This window comes from Nanorana parkeri, unplaced genomic scaffold (assembly GCF_000935625.1).
Source record: "Nanorana parkeri isolate BGI_ZX_2015 unplaced genomic scaffold, ASM93562v1 scaffold141, whole genome shotgun sequence".
NCBI lineage: Eukaryota > Metazoa > Chordata > Amphibia > Anura > Dicroglossidae > Nanorana > Nanorana parkeri.
In genome coordinates, this window is record NW_017306409.1 from 653093 (window position 1) to 677599 (window position 24507).

The 24507-nt window shown below is 43.6% G+C and overlaps 3 protein-coding genes across 3 annotated transcripts; 2 read left to right on the top strand and 1 right to left on the bottom strand.

Moving 5' to 3' along the window:
* Positions 1–418: 418 nt before the first annotated feature.
* LOC108785062 (olfactory receptor 11A1-like) lies at positions 419–1342 on the bottom strand. The gene has a single exon (XM_018554061.1). The coding sequence runs from the start codon at positions 1340–1342 to the stop codon at positions 419–421; it is 924 nt and encodes a 307-aa protein (XP_018409563.1).
* A 5985-nt stretch (positions 1343–7327) lies between these two features.
* Positions 7328–8245, top strand: LOC108785063 (olfactory receptor 6-like). The gene has a single exon (XM_018554062.1). It carries the CDS (start codon positions 7328–7330, stop codon positions 8243–8245), a length of 918 nt encoding a protein of 305 aa, XP_018409564.1.
* A 13050-nt stretch (positions 8246–21295) lies between these two features.
* Positions 21296–22213, top strand: LOC108785064 (olfactory receptor 11H4-like). The gene has a single exon (XM_018554063.1). It carries the CDS (start codon positions 21296–21298, stop codon positions 22211–22213), a length of 918 nt encoding a protein of 305 aa, XP_018409565.1.
* The last annotated feature ends 2294 nt before the right edge of the window (positions 22214–24507 follow it).

Below are 24507 nucleotides of genomic sequence, written 5' to 3' on the forward strand. Positions count from 1 at the left end.
ATGGCTGGCAGTGGAAACACTGGCCTTGGACATAACCTAGCGCAGGTAGGCGACTGCAGTCCACACAGAACCACAACATGTTCCATATCCGGCCCTCGGTCTGCCATTTAGTGACCCCAGATATACAGAAATCATGTGATCTTTGCTGCCTTGGCTGGGAATTAGGGATCTGCTGTTTCGAATTCATGGCAAGAAAGAGGGACTTTGTCACTCAAATACAAAATATATGTACTGTATAATAACAAAATGTCAAGTTATAAAAATCATTTGGTAGTGTTGGCCTGATTGATTTTGATATTGGTAATAAGTCCAATTTAGCTTTAAAAAAATACATAATAAAAATGAAGGAAAATATCGAATTTGATTTATTTCATAGGACAGAAATCAACAAACAAGCTTTAACATTTGAATATTACTTCTACATATTACAAACTATTTTTCTCATTGCAACCTGCAATTCCTTATTCCTTAAGCTGTATATGATAGGATTGAAAAAAGGAGTGACAATGATATACAGCAACGACAGGACTTTGTTGATGCCGGTGAAATGTCCTTTGGTAGGAACCATGTAGACTATAATGAGAGTCCCATAATACGTGCACACTACAATTAAATGGGAACTGCACGTAGAGAAGGCTTTCTGTCTTCCCGCCTTAGAGGGAATCTTCAGTATCGTCAGAAAAATGTTGACGTAGGTCATCATGATGAAGAAAAAGGGAAAGAGAATGATGGGTATTGAACACACAATTATTTCTGTTTCTACCATATAAACATCAGAACATGAAAGTTTAAGGAAAGGGGCCAGGTCACAGAAGAAATGGTCAATTGTGTTAGGACCACAGAACTCTAATGTGCTCACCAGAAGTCCTGGTATCAGTGTTAAGCAGAAACCTAAAAGCCAAGACCAAGCAACCAAATGGAGACGGAGATGGGCGCCCATGATCGAAAGGTAATGCAGAGGGTAACATATGGCCAAGTATCGATCATAGGACATCACCGTAAGCAGGAGCGATTCTGTAGACGTTGAGCAACCAAAAAGGTAGAATTGGAGAAGGCACTCTGCCACAGGCATGGGAACCACCTCTAACAGTAAAATATGTAGCATGTTTGGTATGATATTGGTAGTGCAAAACACATCACAGAGTGAGAGATGGCTCAGGAAGAAATACATAGGTGATCTGAGTTTTTGACTCAATAATACCAGCACCATGATTAGAAAATTCCCTAACAAGATAATAATGTAAATTATAAGAAAGAAGCAGAAGAGTGGAATCTTGAGACTTTGGGCATTCTGAAACCCTAGAAGCTGGAAATACAATACGGAAGATTGATTCTTCTGCATGGCCTGGAATTGTGAAAACAATGTTCATTATTAAAGCACAAATGATATGTACTTGATATCTGTACCTTTTAAATATAGTAATTTGGACTATACCACTTAAAGCAGGCACTGAAGAGTAGATTCCTTTATCAACACCAATTGGAGTTGTTGGCATAATTGCTTTGAAATCATGTACCTCTTGTCTTCATAAAACACTTACAGGGTTATTCATAAAAGGGTGAAGGATTTGGAGAAGACAGAGAAGTGAACAATCTAGGAGAACATAGCTGATTTTGAAAAGTTCTACAATTCAGCTCACTTTCCAGTTCAGCTATGTTGTCCTAGATTGTTCACTTCTCCTGCCTTCTCCAAACTCTTCACCCTTTAACGAATAACCCTTTTTAATTTTCTAAAGAGAAAATGAAAGAATACATAAAGCGTATGTAAACCCTAAAAATGCACCTCTCTTATTTGTTCCCTTTGAGTTAGTTAACTATAGTGTTGAAATAGTTTTGCTATATCTGTTTGATAAATGCAAATACAAATACCTGTTAGAAATTCAGAGTTGCCCTATGAGATGAGGAGAATCTCCAACAATAGGCAGATCGGCAGGGTTGACACCAAGGGCTCTGTTCTTAAAAATATTCACATAAATATCCATTTAGCAAAACTGCACATACATTGGCAGGGTGATTCACAAAAGGAAAACTAGAAAAAGATGGCAACCGCATGAATCTATAACCAGCCTTTATAGCAGGGCGCACATGGGAAGGCTTACAACAATGCAAAACACAAAAAGATCCCCAGCACACCTGCCAGCTAGCCTGCAACAAAACGAATTACCCTGTCAACAGTATGCGTTAAAAACAGAGGTTTTAGTGGCACAAACTTTTGGCCAAAAATCTAGGATAAAATAGCTGATTTGGAAACATTCTCCAATTCAGCTCACTTTCCAGTTCAGCTATGTTGTCCTAGATTGTTCACTTCTCCTGCCTTCTCCAAACTCTTCACCCTTTTGTAAAAAGCCCTATGGGTCTTTGAGAATTACCCAGCTGTTTGTGGGAATGGTGCACAAATAATGGTTCTTAAAGTGTATAATCTCTTTTGTAGCCAAATCGGGATTAAACCTACTTTATATTTCCTACATGTGCCCAATCACAGGAACCAGGTAACCCTTGCAGTGCGGGGTAGCCCCACTGCAAGGGTTAACTTTTTGATTGCCTGGAGTTCTTCTTTAAATATGGGTCTTTCACAATGCTCTTTGTTGACATTTCTATTGTGTGATCTCCTTCTCTGACAGCTATGTAGGGTGGGTAGAAAAAGAAAACATATACATTCAAACCTACTGAAACAATGAAGATATCAGCAGCCATAATGTTATAGGGAGTCTGGTGGACAGCTGCATAAAATGTGTATCAGGATGAAGATTTGGGCATCAAAGAAACAATCCCTGGTAGTGTCATATGACAAGCTTCTCTTCAAATAAAGGGTATTGGAATACAAGAATTGCTTTTTCTTTCTATCAATTCACTTACCAAAAATTGGAACCTGTTTTAATAATGTCCATAGAAAAGAGACATATATTTCCATTTATCAAACATAAGACAGAGACATAATCAATGAACAGAGGTACACCTATACCAAGACTATATCAGTGTTAATACCTGGATTGTATAACATGTTCTTACAATTTGTACTAATAGCTGCTTATATATTGGTGTTTTTCTACAGTCAATCAGGTAGTTCCAGGAAGATTTTCAGTCAGTCCTCTGAGAAATTAAAATGTTTACTAAAATTGTCTTATTACAGGGAATACATCAATTAGGTACAATAACAACTAATTATAAAGACTGCACAGGGAATAGGTGTGCTACATGTGTATCAAAAAAGATCAAATACATCAACTATAAAGTTTAAGGGAATGTGGTGTGACAGCAAACATATGTCTATATTGATCAGAATAAGAAATTACTATGCCAGTTTGCACGCTCATCAAAGGTTGCATGCAGAAAGAAAGATATACATGTACTAAAAGCACCCATGTATAGTAGAGACCCATAGATATTTATCAGGCTAATGTTAGCTGCTTTGTTGTAAAAAAAAAAAAAACTGTTTACAGAGCTCTATAGCTTAAGCTGAAATTAACACACAGAACTGAATAAGTCAATGGAAAGGCTCACACTCTACTCCATGTCTGCTCTGTACAGATCAAGCTATATGGAGTCACATGAGGTATAAACTGCAGCAGTAGTCTCTCCGTCATGGGTGCACTCTGTAATAAATGTTTATTTGTTAAATAAAGAGTTTATGTTAAAAAAAAATAGCAATATATAAAACAGCTTACAAAAATTGTAATCTTAAAAAATAAAATAGCTTTATTGCAAAACCATCATAGCTTGTAATTAAAAAGAGAGGTACATTTGGGGTAATGGTTTAAAGCTGATCTCCGGCCTACCCTCAGACCTGCACAGTTGTACCAGCTGAAAGCTGAATGTAAACAAAGGGGTTGGGAATGCTTGCTGACATCATTACCTAAATATGGCAATGCCCATATTTGGGTAATGACCCGCCCCTTTGTTCACATTCAGCTTTCAACTGCGGAATCTCCTGGCTGGCAGCTGAATGGGGAGAGGAATGCATCATTGGTTGCTAGGACACTGTTGGCTGTGCAAACAACAGCATCCTAGCAACCAATGATGCAGCTGAACATACTTATATGGCCAGTGGGCATTGCTGGATGGGTGATATCGAGAGACTAGTTCTTCATCAGGTACGCCTTCCTTGTGAGTAATTGATGTTGGAAGTGGGCCAATTGTATAGCTCCTAGACAGACTACTAGTGGCTATGGAATTTGCCTTCTGCTGTCCACTGTCAATCACAAGGAAGGCATAACTGATGCGGAACTAGTTTTTCAGTTCCCCATCAGGCTCTACCCACTGTAAAGTTAAGGGGAGGTGGACCTTATGGGTAACTAGTGTCTCGTAAACCAGTCTCTATGACACTTTTTATGAATTGCAGGGAATATGTGGTGGGATTAAGAGGAGAGAAGTCAGAAATTGTCCAACACCCTGCCCCAGCTTGCTATAGATTCAACAAGCAGTAATGTGAGTGTGACCTGAAGAGCAAAGGCACTGGTTGAACAGCAGAAAGCAGAAGGCACTGGTTGAAGAAGCTGAAGATGCAATGGTATCCAGTGGAAGCTAGAATCAAAACATAACTTGGTTAAATGAAGGTCTCTCATATGTGCCTACATTTGTTGTATAGTGACTTGTAAGCATCCCTTTGGTATAAGTAATGACAACATTTTTGTGAATACAGTATAGGTCCATTCAGTAGCATAAATGTGGAAACTGAAACTGTTTGAGTCCATAACAGGTACAAATATGCTAGTCCTAAAGTAATTAAAGCAAAGAACTTCAAAGCATTGCCGCTGTAGAGCCCTTTCATGGATGGTCCAGCCCTGGTCATCGCCATGGGAGTGCTCTGTAACTCATACTGCCTGAATCAGGGATATACTGTATATATGGTGGTGCTGGGTAGAGCAAGGTTGTTGCGCAGTAGAGGACTACAAGAAAAGAACATGGGCAAACAAATGTGAGTGTTTGGGGACTTGAGCTCCCCTTTAGGGTAGCGGGACTACTAGCCCCAACTAGTACGGGCAGGGGAGAGGAGTTAAGGTTTTATACTGAAGTATGGAGTTTAAGGATAGAGCAAGCAGCTGTGTGAGTACTAGCTGAAGTGGGGAGAGCATGTGACCCCTGTGCCAGTGGATAAATGTGAAGCAAGGGTTAACCTAGAAAGCCTTAGACTCCCAGTTTTGGGAAGTAGCTGTGGGGCCCAAAGCAATATGGATAATTTCTCCCCAGGACTTGATCAACAGGAGTCAGGCATTGTACAGAAGAGGTGTAAATCCCATCGTCTGAGCCAAAACTCCAAAAGGCAGCCAGCAGGGAGGTACTGTCCACCTCCTCCCAAGCACCCCTACATGTGAGGGGAGGGGGTGGACAATAAGTCCTTGTTGGCTGGCTTTCGCTCAGACAATAGGCTGGTCTGATGACCTTCTTTGGACATCTCCTTAATTACAGTATATCAGCATTTCTTCTGTATACATCAGATTCATCAAGAACCATTAGATACGTGTAAAGCCTCCATATACACAAAATCTGTGATGCATCCATTTATAGGGACCTTGGTGGTGAATTAAAGATTGGACAGGTCAAAAAATAGACAAAGACTATCACAGAGGGACCTTGCTTACCATCCCTAGAAACCTAAATCTGAATTGTATAAAAGATATAAGAGGAAGCTGAAACAATGTTCTGTTGTCCATAATGTTCTGTGGCATATTGTCTGAGAATAGTCTTGTTTTAAGTGAGCACATCAGTGTCATAGGAGTGTTCAATGTCTTTTTTATTATTATTGCTCTTGAAGAGGAAAAATGGAAGAAGAGATTTACAATTAAATTGTCACCAACATAAGAGTGCTTGGGCATACTACACGGTACTGTAGTTCATAAATCTGACTATGTATGATGTTTACTTAAGTACACAGCATGAATATAAAGGGGGTCTGTCCTGAGGAATTGCTGCCCTTATCTGAAAAAATGGTAGTTGCTTGGCTATCTCTGACTATAATGTATTCTGAGTCAATGACATGGAACAAGCACCCAGCCAGGGAAGCCAGAGTAATGTAAGAACTCAATATACATATTGTACTTATTCTGGGACAGTGGATCAGACAGCAGGATGTCCAAGTCCAGCATTGTCCATTTGTGACAAAGGTCCGAAACACCTCCAGGTAGAGGGACCATACTCAGGGACCCAGATATTGACGACTGCCAATTTTTCTCTCCTGGGATGTGCATGACGGACAAGAAAACATTAATATTCTCCCAAGCCAGGATCAGGTCGGCTTCTTTTTGAGCTGCATGGCTTCTTTTGGCTCTCTAATGGTCTATAAAAGCCGTGGCCATGGTGTTGTCAAACTGAATCCTGGTTGGCTGGCCCTTTAACTGAGGGATTCAGTATTGAAGGGACAACTGAATGGCCCTGAGCTCCAGGATGTTGATCAGGAGATGAGATTGCTCCGTAGCCATGAAGCCATAGACTGCCAGGCAACAGGTATAATAAGAAAGAGAGGTCGGACCCCCAGAAGCAGCTCTGCATTTATTAATACATCATTAAATGTATTTTCTTTAATGCAAGCACTGTAAGTATCTGAATTTGACCTGATATTGCAATCTACTGTATAGCAAAACTCAGAGAGAGGCACAGCACAAAAATCAATCAGTGGTGCGGCAGTGAAAGTAACACACTGATTGATGAAGAGAGCAGTGTGACTGAGTGATAAGTTCATCACTGTGTTGCTTCAGAAAAACATAACAAAATACAGCACAAAAGACCTCAAGGTCCTCTCTTCCCTATTGTGTGCCAAAACCCTGTAAATAAATGCCCTATATGGGTGCTTAGCCTTAGGGGGCTCTCTCAGCGCTTCTAATTCATCACACCCTGCTGTTTCTTTTAACCATAGGCTGACAAATTCACAATTTTTTTTTTTTTTTTACCCTTTTCTATTTTTTAAAGGCAGATGTCAGTAACAGTTCGGATTGAGAGTCAACAGCCATGCAAAGTGACCGCTGACGTCTCTCAAAGGGGGACGTTTATAAACATAAACTTAGCATAGGGCATTGTGCTGGGGAACACTGACAAACAGAGTGTAAGTGGAAAGGGGCTAAAGATGGCTGACAAACTGACATACCTTGAGGATCTATATAACGTATTACAAGAAAATAGGCAAAAGTGTTCTCTAGTGTTAGCCAATCAGCTGAATTTCCTTATTATTCTTTAAAAAACTTTTCACTGCTAATCCATTTGGTGCTTTTCAGTTCATCAACTGAAGAAGCCACTTGGACAAGAGGTAAAACCTTTATTTACATGATGACTAAAAACCTTCATAAAACAAACATTGTGTTTTTTATATTGCAGATTTATGGATTTGATCGACATGATGTCTGGAAAGAACTATACAAAAGTCTCAGAATTCATTCTTCTAGGATTTGGAAACCTTCACGGTTTAAATGTTCTATTCTTTATAGTCTTCCTAATCATCTTTGTATTCACCATTACAGGAAATCTTGTGATCATTGTATTAGTATCCATCACCCCAGCCCTTCAGTCCCCCATGTATTATCTCCTAGGTCATCTCTCATTGTCAGACCTTTTGATTTCCACCAACATTCTTCCAAACTTGCTTGGCAGTCTTCTTCTTGGGAAGGAAATAATGACGTACAGTGGCTGCATCACACAGTTTTATTTTTTCAGTGCTACAACCATCTCGGAATGTTTGATCCTCTCGGCCTATGATCGATTCCTTGCCATCTGTAACCCTTTGAGATATTCCAGTATCATGGACATGAAGTTTTGTGTCAATCTTTCAGCTTGGCCATGGCTGTTGGGTTTTACAGTAACTCTTTCAGGCGTTCTGCCTATATCTGAGTTTGACTTTTGTGCTGATAATGTCATTGACCATTTCTACTGTGACCTCTACCCTCTTCTGAAGCTCTCTTGCTCGGACACCTCTTTCGTTGAACTTGATAGTTTTGCCCTTTCCATGCCAATATTTATTTTTCCATGTGGTTTTATCATAGTGACGTACATCTACATCTTCCATACTATTTTCGGCATACCATCTACAACAGGCAAACAAAAAGCATTTTCAACCTGCAGTTCTCACCTTTTTGTGGTGGGGACATTTTACGGGACACTGGTAGCTAAATACATGATACCCTCTAATGGATACTCTTTGCTGCTCATTAAGATTGTATCTTTACTTCACACTGTGTTTACTCCTTTATTTAACCCTATTATATATAGTCTGAGGAACCAAGATATCAGGACAGCACTTCAGAAATCTATTCAGAAATAATCCCATTTAAAGGGTCAGTCCTGATAAACTGATATGATATCTGTTCTCAGGTTTAAACACCTGCTGTGCCCATTATGAGGGGTTCCCACTCTCCATGCTGGATTTCTGTTGATTCTATATTATGGACAATGTAACACAAGTAGCTGGGACACACAAATGAGGACAGAGAGCAACTACAGGAGTAATAGGGGCTGGGTGTAGAGCAACATTTGGGGCAGTGGTCAGCGGTGAAGTGGTAGATACCTTGTAACAAAATGGACATTTTGGGTTAGTAGAGGGAAAGTAGAAGGTGGCAGAAAGGTAGTACAGGAATTAAAGAAAAAGGCAAAGTGTGACAGTGTGGTGGTGTGACGGTAATAAGGTTGTAGCACCTGAATATTAATTTGAACATTCCTATTCTTCATATTTTCCTAAAGCTCCTAGTTTGAATCAAAACAGGCTACCCCGACACTGATGAGTTCAATTTTGTGTAGGCCATCTCAACATTTCAAAGAAAACAGATATCTGCTAATCTGGGCCTGTGATCTTTATAGTGCTTAGCCCTAATCACCTAAGTGAGGTACCAAGCATAATCTCATAAGTCTTTTATGGCTACCTTTAATGAAAAGTCAACAGCCAGCACTTGTCAAACTCAGCTAAAGATTGCCTGGCTTGATAACAAAAGAACCGACGTTTATTTAAAACTTTGGCCATAAAATGTGAGTCCCAATATCACCAAATATTCATGTTTTGGAACCTGGAGGAATTATCTGAACAATAACTGTTTAAATAGCTGTCTCTCGTCAAGAGAAATCTGCACATATCAATCATGGGTGGGCTACAATGGTCAGAGGCCTGACAAGTCACATTAACCCTCCTGGGCCAGCCATAATTCACCCACATGCCAAGTATGGGATTGATCTGAAGCTAATTTAATGACACACAAAATTTAGAGGTGATCAGACATTAATATGTAAGAATATTAAACTATGTTGATAGTTATGAAATTGACAGTTTGAGAGAAGCAGACTTCATAAAAGCTTAGCCCTCCTGCTTACCCTCCCCAGCCCTGGTTTAAGGGCCAGCTCCGTGACACCCACTAGAGAACTGACAAAAAGCTGCTGCAAGGGCAGCTGGGAGTCTCTAATAACATCAAGAAGTTTGTAACACCAAAGCTTGTAATATCAGAAGGAGATGCTCATGTAACATCCAAGAAGAGTTCCCCTTTAGCATCAAGAAAGAATCTTTGCAAGCCTTACTTGGAGAAAGAGCCATTCCGATCCATCTTCTGGGCATTGAACTGGATGCTGTCAGAACTTACAAATCCCAGGACTGTTAGTAATCTTAATTGTATTCCCCTTATTATTTTCACTGGTGTTATATATTTGTTTCTTCTTTTTTTTTAAACATCTTTTTCTGTATATTTTTTTCCAGCACCGTTTCTTTTATTAAAGGACAATCTTAAACATCGTAAAAGCTTATCTCTATGCTCTAAATAAGAACTTAAAGTATCTTTGTCTCCATAAGAGTGCTACTTATAGCCAGTGGCGTAACCAGACTTATTGGCGCCCGTGGCAGACATTTTTTTTCCGCCCCCCCACATTATATAAACATCCACTGGAACTGTACCCCACACATATATATCAGCTAAGGAACTACAAGTCCAAGCATGCTATCAAGTACAATGCCATTATAGAACTAAGAATAGAACATAAAATAAAACTTTTTTTTTCTTCTGAATACTCACCTGTATTCCTGGATCCACCAACAAGCGCAGCCTCCCATCTCCCACGCTGTACAAGTAGAGGGACAGCACGGGAGTTATTGGAGGTAGTAGAGCAGTAAAGGAGTGATGGTAATAAAAAGGTAGAGGGGCAGCACAACAGTTACTGGGAGGTAGCAGGGCAGTACAGGAGTTGCAAGGAGTGTTGGATGCCTGCATCCCCTGATGTACGCTGGTTTCTTTCTCTGACCCCTATGTCACTACAGGACCAAGCAATTACATCAGATTTGGATGAAAGAACAATGGCTCGCAGCAGGGGACACATGCAGCTAAAGAGGCTTTCTGTGGCTCTAGAGCTGAATAGGAAGAGGTAAAAGAAATTGCCCACTGGAGAGGTGAGTATAAAGTGGAGGAAATTTATCAAAACTGGAGCAGACAACATTCGGAGCAGTTGCCCAATTGTAACCAATCAGCTTCTAACTTCAGTTTGTTCAGTTAAGATTTGAAAATAAAATATAGAAGCTGATTGGTTGCCATGGACAGCTGTTGCAAATTTTGTCTGCTTCAGTTTTGATAAATTCCCCTAATTTTCTTTTATTGCAGATGAACGCAGAATTTAAGGGCTAACTCCATCTTTAATACCATGTCCCGTGTTACACCTATATTTAGTGGATACACACATCAAACAAAATCACATTAATAGAATAGAGCATTAGAATCTGTCAGGTTGTTATTACTTTTCTGGGTAGATTCCCTTCACTTCTTGGTTGATCACTGGACAGGAAGTAAGGGGCAAATAATCTCCATTTGGGACACAAACTGAGGTGAAAGCCTCCCAGAGGTTCTCCCCCTTTCCCTCGTGTGGCCAAATAAAAAAACAAATATTGTCTGGAATTGGACTAAATAGAGTCATATCTGCTCCTTAGCATGTACAAGTGAGAGATATTGTAGGGATGACTTGGGAGGCTCCCAGCCAAATGATGAAGGCAGTACTCACTCTAACAACTGCACAGACTGACAGTCTTAAGAGTTAATAAAATGTGAAGGACTCGTACCTCTGACACGCTCTACATTCTGCACAGCAGGCAGCTCTGGTCACTACATAAGGGGTGCTATACTTGGCGTTCTGCATGACTAAGTAAGATACAATTTCAACTTTTTATCTCACTGACAATGGTCAGCATTCCCAGCTGGGATACAGACAACAATAAAAAAACAGACAGAGGGTGTAACCCTTCCCCACTTTTTTCAATACGAAAAAACTTTTTTCCTTTGTGTACGCTTTGTGTAATCTGCAATAGTGTAATCTATTGCACTGATTCACCAGGTTTTTCACCGTTCTCCTCGACAGTACAGTTCTTCACGGTGTAATCTACTTCTCTGACAGCTACTTAGGGCCCATTCACACCAGATGGAATCCGTTCCCTTTTGGAGCTGCATCAAACGCGCAGCACAATGCTTTCCTATGGGATTCTGGTGTTATGTTCACACCAGACTAGTCTGTTCAGATGCAGCCAGAAAAAGTACTGCTTGCACTATTTTAGCTGCATCAGATCACGATGGAATGCATCAAAACTCATCAAAAACGCACGTAAACGCATGCAAATGCAACGGAACGCACTTGAAATCCTATTTTACACCAAAAAAAACCACCCCCAAAAAACGACAAAAAACACATCAATTGCTGTAAAATCGCAGAAAAACGCATCGCACCGCAGGTGTGCAAACACATGCGGGTCTGATGCCGTTCTGGTGTGAACTAGCCCTTAGGGTGGTTAGAAGAATGAAACATATATTTTTAAAGTTATTGAAATGAGAAAGATCTCGGCAACCATAATTTTAGAGGGAATAGGGTAGCCAACTGCACAAGATGTATAACAGGATGAAGAGATGAGCAACAAAGAAATAATACCTTGGTAATGTCTTGTGACATACTTCTCTTCAAATACAGTATATTAGAACACAAGCTATCCTCTTTGCTTTCCATTATTTCACTTGCCAAAGATTGTGACCTGTTTCAAAACCCATTTATTCAACATAAGCACCAGTTCATGCCTCCCCTATATGAAATGACCTCTGTTCGGGTATCTAAATGTTCATTATAAGGTAAGCCTCCCCATTCTGTGAAGTCTTGGGGAAGCAGGCTTCATTATCCTAGAGTCTCTGTGGCTGCCTCTTCCATCATGGTGTCACATTCAGGACACCAGTTCACTTCCTGGAGGGTTTTAGGGCTGCGTGTCTGTAGATGGACCTGGTCATGTGCAGTTAATGCGGCCCAGATTGTGGAAGCTATTGGTTCATGTCAACAGAGGACACATTAGTCATGGATGATGACGTGGCATACTTGAGCATGATGACGTAGGGGACCTCAATTGCCTGGCATAGCAGTGGGAAATATATTTTTCAAAATCCCACCATGCCACAGACACAAAGATTATCTAAATTCCAATTTCTTCAGTGCTTCCCCATCTGGGAATAATTGGCTCATGTTGCTGGACAGAGAGAGAAGAGAGAACCTCAGTAAGTTCATCAGAACATTATAGCAGATTTAAATAAGATGAGAATGAGAAAAAAAGGGAAGAGATATGTCACCTTTAAAAAGGCTGGATGCAGCCCAAACCATCAGCCCTCACCCCAATGAGTCACAAATAACCAGCAGTTTATGCCAGGCATTAAATGTCTGTGCACCAAGGGAGCCCACCTTCTACCTGGTTTACACAGGAGCTTCCCACCAGGAGAGGCTGAACCTGGCAGGTAGGGTAGAAAGAATCAAACAATCAAGGAGAAAAAAATGAACATGGGTGAGGAGTATTTTATGCCTTTAATGTACTAGTTAGTCCTTTGAGGGTCAGAGGGCAGAACTAACCTGTAGTGGGCTGACACAATAAATGCCAGGGGACATCTGTTGATCTTACCAGAAATGCAACGTCTTTGTCACTTCCTGTGAGCTGAAAGAAAAGAAAAGTAAAAACAATGCTATCTTGTGTAACTACTAATCCCTTCTAACTTATAATGGAAATGGACAAAGGCAGACACGTTTAAAGTCCAACCTGGGTGACAACTATGGCTCCCTCCATAGATACAGTGGTGATGAGTGTAGTAAACAATGGACAAGAAGTGTGTTCTTCACAGGATCAGCAGGTAAAGATAAAGCCTACACGAAAAAAGGTAAATCCGCAGCCGACAAGCATGGACGCCTGCTAGATCGGCTCCGCACCACCCGGGCGTGTGATCGTTAAAAAACCGATCACTTCACCTCCCATCCACTCCCCACCTTACCGCCTGACTCCCTGGACACTCTGACTCCAACATGGGGAAGAATCCGCTGCCGACCCGACCCCCAGCAGAAGACGCCGGTCCGCACGAAATCGCGGCCTGATCCCAAGATGGCGGCCGCTCCACCCTCGCCGGCTGGTCTCTCACCCGAGCTGCTGGAGCCAGCAAACGACTCCTCTAATGATGGCTTCTCCCCCAACCTCCAGAACCACACCAGGGGACCGAGGTCAGGGACGCAGCCCTCCTGGACAAGTTCAAGATCCTCCTGCAGAGGGAACTGAAGGCGGCAACAGACAAGCTGGCAACGCACTTATCCAAAGACATCAGGGAGCTGGGGACCAGGATCCACGACATTGAATATAAGGTAGATGACATTGTCACTGTGATTGACTCATATGAGGAAGACCTACACAATGTGAAATCTGACCTTTCCACTGCCCTGCTGAAACTTGAAGACCTGGAAAACAGAAATCGCAGGGGTAACCTTCGCATCAGGAGGGTGCCTGAACACGTGGACGACCTATCATCTACCGTCATGGCCATGTTCCAGGAACTACTCCCGGGCTTCCCACTGGAATGCCTTGAACTGGACCGTGTACATCGCGCCCTGGGCCTGAAGAGGGTTAATGGACCCCCCGCGACATTATACTCAAACCCACATTCTACAAAACGAAGGAGGCAATCACTCAGGCTGCATGGAAACAACGCACCCTACGCTTCCAGGACTTTGAATACCAGATATACGCTGACCTGGCCCCGCAGACCCTCCTGAAACAGAAGGCGTTAAGGCAGTTCCTCATCACCCTACAGGGTCACGCCATCAACTATAGATGGGGGTTCCCATTGAGGGCTACTTTCACCCTCGAGGGTAAGTCATACTCCTTCTCTTCCCCCGAGGAAGCGGGGCCACTCCTGGAACAGCTACACTTGTCACCCCCACTGGCCTCTGAAGTGCCCCCCCCCCGCTGACCTCCTCTCCCCCGACGGACATACGCCTAGCCCCTCTGTGGGAACGCAGACCCAGCGACAGCCAAGACGCCCCAGGGAAGCAGCGACCCTGAGACTGCCTGGATGACGGAGACTGACCCCCCCGGAGGCAATGTGTGCTGCCAGGTACGAAAGTGGAAGTGGGGGAGGCCCAGGCCACTGTCACGTTTATGTGTATGTAGAGTGAATCTGGACACCCTGGGACGTCCTGTGCTCCAGACGAATGAGACAACCTGGGCCTGGAACCTCTCGAGGTCCTTTTAGGGTACCGGTATGGGCAGAGTGCGAAAGAGGTATAGCAGCTTAGGGAGAATGGTCATTTTGACCGCGTTAATTTTGCCCATCCAGGAGAGTCTGTGTCGTGTCCAGGAGGACAGGAGGTCCCTTAGGGATATATATTGCCTTGCCAATCAGTCCGGTTGGAGAGCTGTTTTCCTCCTGTTTCCGAGACTCTCCCGCCCACGACTTTGACTCCACCCGTCTGGATCCCGTTTCCTGTGGTCCGTAAGTTGTGATGTTCCTCACTCACGGTTTTGGGATTACCCCACTCATAAACTGCCCAGATGTCCCTCGAAGCCACGGTGGAGGTTACCGATATTTTCCCGAACGTTTTTCTTGTTATTATGTTGTCAGTTGGCCCAGAGCCCCATCTACCCATGCCGGGACCCTGTCCCACCTCAGGTGCCCAACCCGTCACGACCCCCATGTCTGCGGTTGGAGGGCACGGACGGCTCTGGGGCTTGATGACCGGTGCTCGGTGCCGACCTGTTACCTGGCACTTCTTATTAGCCCATTTTGCAGACTTCATTTACCTCTGCCACTGTTGGCGCTGTTAATGTTTCACAGTTAATTTTTATAATGTGATGTTATTGGATTATTTCTGGGCCCATGTGCCACCTTGTGGGCCACACGCTGCTCCTCACTTCCATCTCGCGGCTGCCCACCCCATGGAGGTGTGGCAGCGGTGATTGCCCTGGGAGTGGGGACCGGGGTCGGCCTTGAGACCACGCTGTTGATTTTTTTTAAATGTATGCCTTAGTAGGAATGCATGTCTTAGATATTATCTTGTGAACTGCTGTGACAACCCCCTGGTTTCACTTCCCCCCCTCCCCGGCTCTATATAACCAAAAACCTCATCCATCGTATGCTCCCATGAAATAGCGGACCCCACGGGTAGATACTTGTTGTTAAACGGCACAATATTTCATGTGGAGGTGACCCTGCTCACATACTATGCTCCCAACACACACCAAACCTGCTTCTTTTCTCACTTATTGACAGTAGCCGATAAACATAGAAAGGGTCCCCTAATAGTGGCCGGAGACTCCAACCTGGTCCTTGACCCTAAACTGGACAAGTTGGGACCCACTATACCTTCTCCCCCCTCCCGGTCCACTCCAACTCTCTCCCCCCTCTTTCGCACACTCTTACAGGACCGTAACCTCATTGACGTCTGGAGGGACCGCCATCCAACCACCAGAGACTATACGTTTTACTCCCACCCCCACGCCAGCTCCTCCTGTATAGACCACATTTTTGTAATGCCCACTTTTCTCCCCTCTGTCCTGGACGCCCGCATCCTCTCTGCTTCCTGGTCGGACCACTCCCCTGTATCCCTCACCTGTAAATCCCTATTCCCTGCCTCCTCTCAATTCAGCTGGAGACTGAACGACTCCATTCTCTCTTTTGCCGACTCAGCCCAACATGTACAGCTGTACCTCTCCCGCTACTTTACAGAAAACGCACTGTCAGTCACCTCCCCGATCACTATCTGGGAAGCCCACAAAGCGACCATGCGTGGCGAGCTCATCAGTCTGGCTTCCCGACAAAAGAGAGAACGCACCAAAAGGGTGTCGGACCTTTCATCTACGCTGGAGGGGCTCGAGTCTGACTGGAACCTGGTCCCCTCAATCACCCTGTGGAAAAAGATTGATTCAGTTCGGCTGGAACTAAACCTCCTACTGAACGACTCGGCGGAAAAACAGCTCCACTGGGCCAAACGCACATTCTACGCTTGTGCTAACAAACTAGGCCCTCTATTGGCCAACATGCTCAATTCTAAACCGAAGGCCAGGCCCCCAGTCAGACTCCGACTCCCCAATGGCGCCACTACGGCGAACCCATCCACCATCCTCAACCGCTTCACCTCCATCCTTTCTAAATTGTATGGCAAGTCCTCCGCCTTCCAAACCCACAAGGCTGATGCACTGTTCACTGGGGTAGTCTTGCCGTCACTCACGAAGCACATGAGCACCCTTATGGCCCAGGACATTACCCCTGAGGAAGTCCTTCTGGCCATCAAGTCCCTCAAAACCTCCAAAACGCCTGGCCCGGACGGATTTTCGGCATTTTACTATAAGAAGTATTCAGACACTCTAGCCCCTCACCTGACAGCCATGTTCAACTCTCTAAAAGCCCACAACACTCTCCACCCGTCCTCCCTATTGGCCCACATTGTAATGATCCCCAAGCCTGATAAAGACGCCCTTGACCCCCACAATTACAGACCCATCTCCCTACTGAATATCGACGTCAAACTACTAGCAAAGATACTGGCCAATCGCATGAATAAGATCCTCCCTGACCTAATACACCGAGACCAAGTGAGCTTCGTCCCTTACAGGCAAGCGTCAGACAATACGTGGAAGATCATTCACCTCGTGCACCACATGCACTAACACCCCTGGCATGCTCCTTTCCCTAGACCTCCAGAAGGCGTTCGATTCCATTTCCTGGGACTACCTCTTCTACGCCCTCCACAAATGGGGTTTCCCGAACGACTTCCTCCTCTGGATTCGAGCCCTATACAGCACCCCAACAGCATCTGTCCGATACCTTAGCTACCTGTCACCAGCATTCCCTATCCTGGGTGGCACTCGTCAGGGATGCCCTCTCTCACCCCTCCTTTTCCTCCTGGCCATCGAACCCCTAGCACAACTAATCGGCACTAATCCCAATATCCATGGTATTGTCCGGGGAAATACTGACTACAAACTTCACATGTTCGCAGACGATATCTTGCTCACCCTCTCCCAACCCATTGTATCCCTTCCCAACCTGCTATCGCTTCTACACTCCTTTGCCTAAGTCTCAAACTTAACGCTGACAAATCCTGCGCCCTCAATATCTCCTTAACATCACAACAAGTAACTGCTCTTAGCCACAACTTCCACTTCAAATGGCACGCCTCACACTTAAAATATCTTGGAGTTAACATTTCCCGCACTTATGACACTTTATACTCTACTAACTACCCCCCACTTTTTAAATCCCTAAGGGACCTCCTGTTCTCCTGGACACGACACAGACTCTCCTGGATGGGCAAAATTAACGCGGTCAAAATGACCATTCTCCCTAAGCTGCTATACCTCTTTCGCACTCTGCCCATACCGGTACCCTAAAAGGACCTCGAGAGGTTCCAGGCCCAGGTTGTCTCATTCGTCTGGAGCACAGGACGTCCCAGGGTGTCCAGATTCACTCTACATACACATAAACGTGACAGTGGCCTGGGCCTCCCCCACTTCCACTTTCGTACCTGGCAGCACACATTGCCTCCATAGTCAGCTTTTTCCAATCCCCCAACAATCCACTCTGGGTTGACCTAGAGGCAACTTCGTGTAGCCCTTACTCATTGTGCTCCCTACCCTGGTTACCCCCCAACATGCGTCCTCATTCCATGAGCCCCATACTGAACCACACATCCTCCCTCTGGGATTCCACCAGATACTCCAGTAACTTCCAATCTCCACACCTCCCATTGCTCACCATACTGGGAAACCCGTTATTCCCCCCGGGGCTGGACTCCCCTCAGGCATTCAAATTGTGGTCCTCTAATGGGTTGGCACATTTGTATGACCTGCTGGACAACGGCTCGGTCCACAGATGGGAACATTTCCAGGACAAGAAGGGAGCCCCACCATCTGAATACTTCAGGTACCTCCAAATTCGCCACTGGGCCACTTCAACGCTCACATGGTCTTCTACTCGGGCGGGCCTAACGGTGTTTGAACACACCTGTAAACGCAACCCATACAGCCCTAAACTTGTTTCACAGATCTATACCCAACTTAACACATTAACCTCCCCAGACACTCATACGTAGGGAAATGGGAACGAGACCTAGGGGAACAGCAACCACTGGAGAATTGGCAGCAGATCTGGAACTTAATGGCCACGTGCTCAATCAATATTTCTTCCATGGAAACGACAGTAATGCGGAGTATGTACCTCATACGTTATATAGCCACACACTTTAAATCCAATTCTTCTAGTTCCAGCTGCAGAGCCCGGTCCTGTTTTTGCCTATAGCAGTGGTTCTCAACCTGTGGGTCGCTGTGCAAGGTGAGAGTCCTACTCAGCTCTCTCCTAGCGCAGCAATGTCAGTTCTCCTGCCACGCCTCCAGATGTCGCTGCAGCAGCCGCGTCATCCCTAAATTTTACCTTTGGGGGTCACCACATCTTGGCAAATGTTACCAAGGGGTCACGGCCCTAGAAAGGTTGAGAACCACTGCTTTAGAGGCTGCTCATTTCTGGGCGACGTCCTCCACACGTGGTGGTCTTGCCCCATGATTGCCAGACTTTGGTCGAGAGTTTTCCGTTTGCTGGACAGCCTATTCTCGGTAAAGCTTCGCAAGGACCCATGGATGGCCTTGTTGCACCTCAAATCTCCGCTCCTTGTGAAAATCCAACATCGTCTAGCCACGCATGTCCTACTGGCAGCTAAGCAAACTATCGCCTCTGCATGGAAAAAACAATTTGTATCTTTCGGGGAAGTTACACGGCGGATGGACTTTTTCTGCCTCAACGAGAAGTTGACTAGCATCCTCTCGGATACTAACAAATCTTTCGTGAAGATCTGGCAACCCTGGATAGACTATACCCACCCCTCTCTGGCCCCAGCTAGCCTATCAGCCCTTTAGGCTACCAAAATAAAAGAGCTCATTCCAGACAGACCCAGTGCCCTCCGTCCCACTCCTCCTTCCCCCCCTCTTTCTTCTTTACCCCCTTGCCACCTGGCATGCTGCCTTCCGGATTCCCTTATCCGGACAACCCTCTTTAAGCGGGATCAACTCCCGTCTTGAAGAAACTGGAGCAACTATGATCTCCATTACGACCCACTAGACAACAGCCAATGTCTCCGCGTTCCTGAACTACTTGCACCACTGTATTGATTGTTGTATTATGTACCCTACCTAATGTCAAAACTCAATAAAAACTTTAAAACAAAAAAAAAAAAAGATAAAGCCTACACTAATGCAGCCCCTGCATCTACAGACATGTAAATTACATGATATTTATTGGCTTAGATACACTTTAAGATTTAAGTTTTTTTTTTTAACTTTCACATAACTATCAAAATTGCAATGAAAACGATTTGCTTGTATACTGGGAATATATTTAATGAAGGTTGTAAAATAAACAATCACAGAGGGACCTTGCTCACAATCCCTAGAAACCTAAATGTGAATTGTAGAAAATATATAAGATGAAGCTGAAATAATGTTCTGTGACATACAGCCTGAGAAGAGTCTGGTCTGTAGTGAGCACATCAGTGTCATAGGAGTGTTATCATTGCTGTTATTTATTGCTATTATCGCTCTATTTATAGAAAGGAAAAAGATATTTAAAATTGATTTGTGACCAACATAAGACTGCTCAGACACACTGTGCTGTAGTTTACAAATCTGACAAGGTACGATGTTTCTTTAGTTACGCAGCATGAATATAAAGAGAACCTGTCTTGAGGAAAATATGGAAGCTGTTACTGCTGCCCTTCACAATTCTAATTGCCTGGCTGTCTCTGATTTTAATACATTCTGAGTCAATGATCTGGAAAATACAGAAGAGTCCTACCTCACTCCTTACTGGTATGTCCCTTGCGGTGGGTGCTGTAGTGACTGCGGATGGCGCCACTTCAGATTCAAGTAGTAAAGTATGTCACCGTCTTGTCACATAGCAACGTTTCGGGGCCACTCAGGGTCCCTTCATCAGGCATGCCCCGAAACGTTGCTATGTGACAAGATGTATGTGCATCAATTAAATGATCACTTCTTGAAGATTTAACCACGGTGTGCTAGTGAAATACTTTACTACTTGAATGATCTGGAAAAGGCACATAGCCAGTGGAGTCAGAGTAAAGTCAGAACCCATAATCTACATACTGTACGTATTCTAGGACAGCGGATGAAACAACAATGAAGCCATAGACAGCCAGGCAACAGGTACAGTAAATTCAGTACGAGGGGTCAGACCCCCTTCTACTTGCTTGGTAGTCTTTGGCTCCAATATTCTCTGTGTCCCTGACCTGGAACAAGCACTCAGATTAGACATTAGGAGGTAAAGCTGAACTCCAGACAGATATAACAGACACATATTAATGCAGCTCTGTGTTCAGTAATACATCATTAAATGTATTTTGTTTAATGCAAGCAGTAAACCTGAATGTGACCTGATATCAGCCTTTTGAAATCCACTGATAGGGAGAAACAACACTAAAACCAGTAATTGGTGCTGCAGTGAAAGGAACATGCTGATTGCTAGAGATAGCAGAGTGATGGAGAGATATGCTCATCACTGTGCTGGTTGAGAAAAACATAGCAAATGAAAGCAAAAGGCCAAAACTCTGTCAATAAAGGCTCCGCACATCCATGTTTCTTAATGGAGGATGTCAGTGACAGCCGGGATTGAGAGTCAACAGCCATGCAAAGTGACCGCTGACGTCTCTCAAAGGGGGACGTTTATAAACATAAACTTAGCTTAGGGCATCGTGCTGGGGAACACTAATAAACTGACTGTGAGTGGGAAGGGGCTAAAGATGGGTGACAAGCTGACATACCTTGAGGATCTATATAACGTATTACAAGAAAATAGGCAAAAATGTTCTCTAGTGTTAGCCACTCGACTGGATTTCCTTATTATTCCTAAAAAAAAAATTTCCCTGCTCATCCAAATGGTGCTTTTCAGTTCATCACCTAAAGAAGCCACTTGGATAAGAGGTAAAACCTTTAGTTACATGATGACTAAAAACCTTCATAAAACAAAAATTGTGTTTTTTATACTGCAGATTTATGGATTTGATCATCTTGATGTCTGGAAAAAACGATACAAAAGTCTCAGAATTCATTCTTCTAGGATTTGGAAGCCCTCACAGTTTAAATGTTGTATTCTTCATAGTCTTCCTAATCATCTTTGTATTCACCATCACAGGAAATCTTCTGATAATTATATTAGTATCTGTCACCCCAGCCCTTCAGTCCCCCATGTATTATCTCCTTAGTCATCTCTCATTGTCAGATCTCTTGATTTCCACCAACATTCTTCCATGCTTGCTTGGCAGTCTTCTACCTGGGAAGGAAATAATTACGTACAGTGGCTGCATTACACAGTTTTATTTTTTCAGTGCTACAACCATCACAGAATGTTTCCTCCTGTCAGTCATGTCCTACGATCGATTCCTTGCCATCTGTAACCCTTTGAGATATTCCAGTATCATGGACATTAAGTTTTGTGTCAATCTTTCGGCTTGGCCATGGCTGTTCGCTTTTACAGTAACTCTTTCAGGCGTTCTGCCTATATCTGAGTTTGACTTTTGTGCTGATAATCTCATTGACCATTTCTACTGTGACCTCTACCCTCTTCTGAAGCTCTCTTGCTCAGACACCTCTTCGGTTGAACTTGTAATTTTTGCCTTTTCCACGCCAATATTTATTTTTCCATGTGGTTTTATCATAGTGACGTACATCTACATCTTCCATACTATTTTCGGCATACCATCTACAACCGGCAAACAAAAAGCATTTTCAACCTGCAGTTCTCACCTTCTTGTGGTGGGTACATTTTACGGGACACTGATAGCTAAATACATGATACCCTCTAATGGATACTCTTTGCTGCTCATTAAGATTGTATCTTTACTTCACACTGTGTTTACTCCTTTATTTAACCCTATTATATATAGTCTGAGGAACCAAGATATCAGGACAGCACTTCAAAAACTTATTTAGAAATAATCCTATTTAAAGGGCCAGTCCTGATAAACTGATATGTTACCTGTTCTCAGGTCTGAACACCTGCTGTGCCCATTATGAGGGGTTCCCACTCTCCATGCTGGATTTCTGTTGATTCTATATTATGGACAATGTAACACAAGTAGCTGGGACACACAAATGAGGACAGAGAGCAACTACAGGAGTAATAGGGGCTGGGGTTAGAGCAACATAGGGGGCAGTGGTCAGCGGTGAAGTGGTAGGTACCTAGCGACAGAACAAATATTTTGGGTTAGTAGGGGGACAGTAGAAGGTGGCAGAAAGATAGTACAGGAATTACAGAAAATGGCAAAGTGTGACGTTGTGGGGGTGTGACGGGAATAAGGACGTAGCACCTGAATGTTAATTTGAACATTCCTATTCGCCATATTTTTCGAAAACTCTTAGTTTGAATCAACACAGGCTACCCCCACACTGATGAGTTCAATTTTGTTTAGGTAATCTCAACATTCCAAAGAAAACAGATATCTGCTAATCTGGACCTGTGATCTTCATAGTCCTTAGCCCTAATCACCTAAGTGAGGTACCAGGCATAACCTCATAAGCATTTTATGGCTACCCTTAATAAAAAGTCAACAGCCAGCACTTGTCAATCTCAGCTAGAGATTGCTTGGCTTGATAACGAACTAACTGACCTTTAGTTCAACTTCAGCCATAAAACGTGAGTACAAATATTACCAAATATTCATGTTTTGGAAACTGGAGGAATTGGCTGAACAATATTTGTATAAAGAGCTGCATCTCGTCAAGAAAAATCTGCACATATCAATCATGGGTGGACTACGATGGTCAGAGGCCTGACAAGCTCCATTAACCCTCCTGGGCCAGCCATAACTCACACACATGCCAAGAATGGGATTGACCTGAAGCTAATTTATTGACACACAAAATTTAGAGGTGCTCAGACAGTAAGAATATTAAACTTGATTGTTGATAGTTATGAAATTGACAGTTTGGGAGGAGCAGAGAAGGACATCGTAAAGGCTTAGCCCTCCAGCCTATGGGCCAGCTCTGTGACACCCCCTAGTGGACTGACAAAAAAGCTGCTGCAGGGGCAGCTAGGAGGCTCTAAAAACATCAAAAAGCTTGTAACACTGATGCATGTAACATCAGAAGGAGAAGCTCCAAGAAGAGTTTCCCTTTGGCATCAAGAAATAATCTTTGCAAGCCTTACTTGGAGAAAGAGCCATTCAAATCTATCTTCTGGGCATTGAACTGGACTCTGTTACAAAACCCAGGACTGTTAAGTAATTTTAATTGTATTCCCCTTTTTTTTTCGCTGCTGTTATATATTTGTTTCTTCTTTTTTTTGTAACATCTTTTTCTGTATATTTTTTCCTGCACCTTTTCTTTTATTAAACGACAATCTGAAAAAATCGTTAAGCTTATCTCTATGCTCTAAATAAGAACTTAAAGTATCTTTGTCTCCTTGAACAGTGCTACTTATAGCGAAACCTGTCATGTTCCTGTCTGAAAGGACAGCGGTATCATAGGCTTTCTTTAAGTTTTTAAATTGTTACAGCATTTGCTGAGAACGGTGCGTGTTTCCGTTAAAACATTTGGTGGCAGCTACTGTTCAGTGGCTAAAGGGTTAACTGCTGAGTTAACCAACCCAAGTGACGATTGCTCTCAGTCTGCTGGCCTGAGATTGGTGTCACACGAGCTGGGAAATCTCTGTCCAGGGTGAGGCTGGGAGTGGTATCGCCATGTCCTTGTGACAGCTCAGTCAGTTCAGAACTGCGTATAGTCACAGGTATTGATGTACAGTGTGTTTGGATTGACACCTACGTCACAGGGGGGCAAGTAGAGGGACAGCACGGGAGTTATAGGAGGTAGTACTGCAGTAAAGGAGTGATGGTAATAAAACGGAAGAGGGGCAACACAACAGTTACTGGGAGGTAGAAGGGCAGTACAGGAGTTGCAAGGAGTGTTGGATGCCTGCATCCCCTGATGTACGCTGGTTTCTTTCTCTGAGCCCTATGTCACTACAGGACCGAGCAGTGACATCAGAGTTGGCTAAAAGAACAATGGCTCGCAGCAGGGGACCCATGCAGCTATAGAGGCTTTCTGTGGCTGTAGAGCTGAATAGGAAGAGGTAGGAGAAATTGCCCACTGGAGAGGTGAGTATACATAGGGGGGCAATTGATCAAAACTGGAGCAGACAACATTTGGAGCAGTTGCCCAATTGTAACCAATCAGCTTCTAACTTCAGTTTGTTCCGTTAAGATTTGAAAATAAAATATAGAAGCTGA

Coding starts and splice junctions, on each gene's coding strand:
- LOC108785062 (XM_018554061.1), bottom strand. CDS start 1,342: ATGCAGAAGAATCAATCTTCCGTATTGTATTTCCAGCTTCTAGGGTTT.
- LOC108785063 (XM_018554062.1), top strand. CDS start 7,328: ATGTCTGGAAAGAACTATACAAAAGTCTCAGAATTCATTCTTCTAGGA.
- LOC108785064 (XM_018554063.1), top strand. CDS start 21,296: ATGTCTGGAAAAAACGATACAAAAGTCTCAGAATTCATTCTTCTAGGA.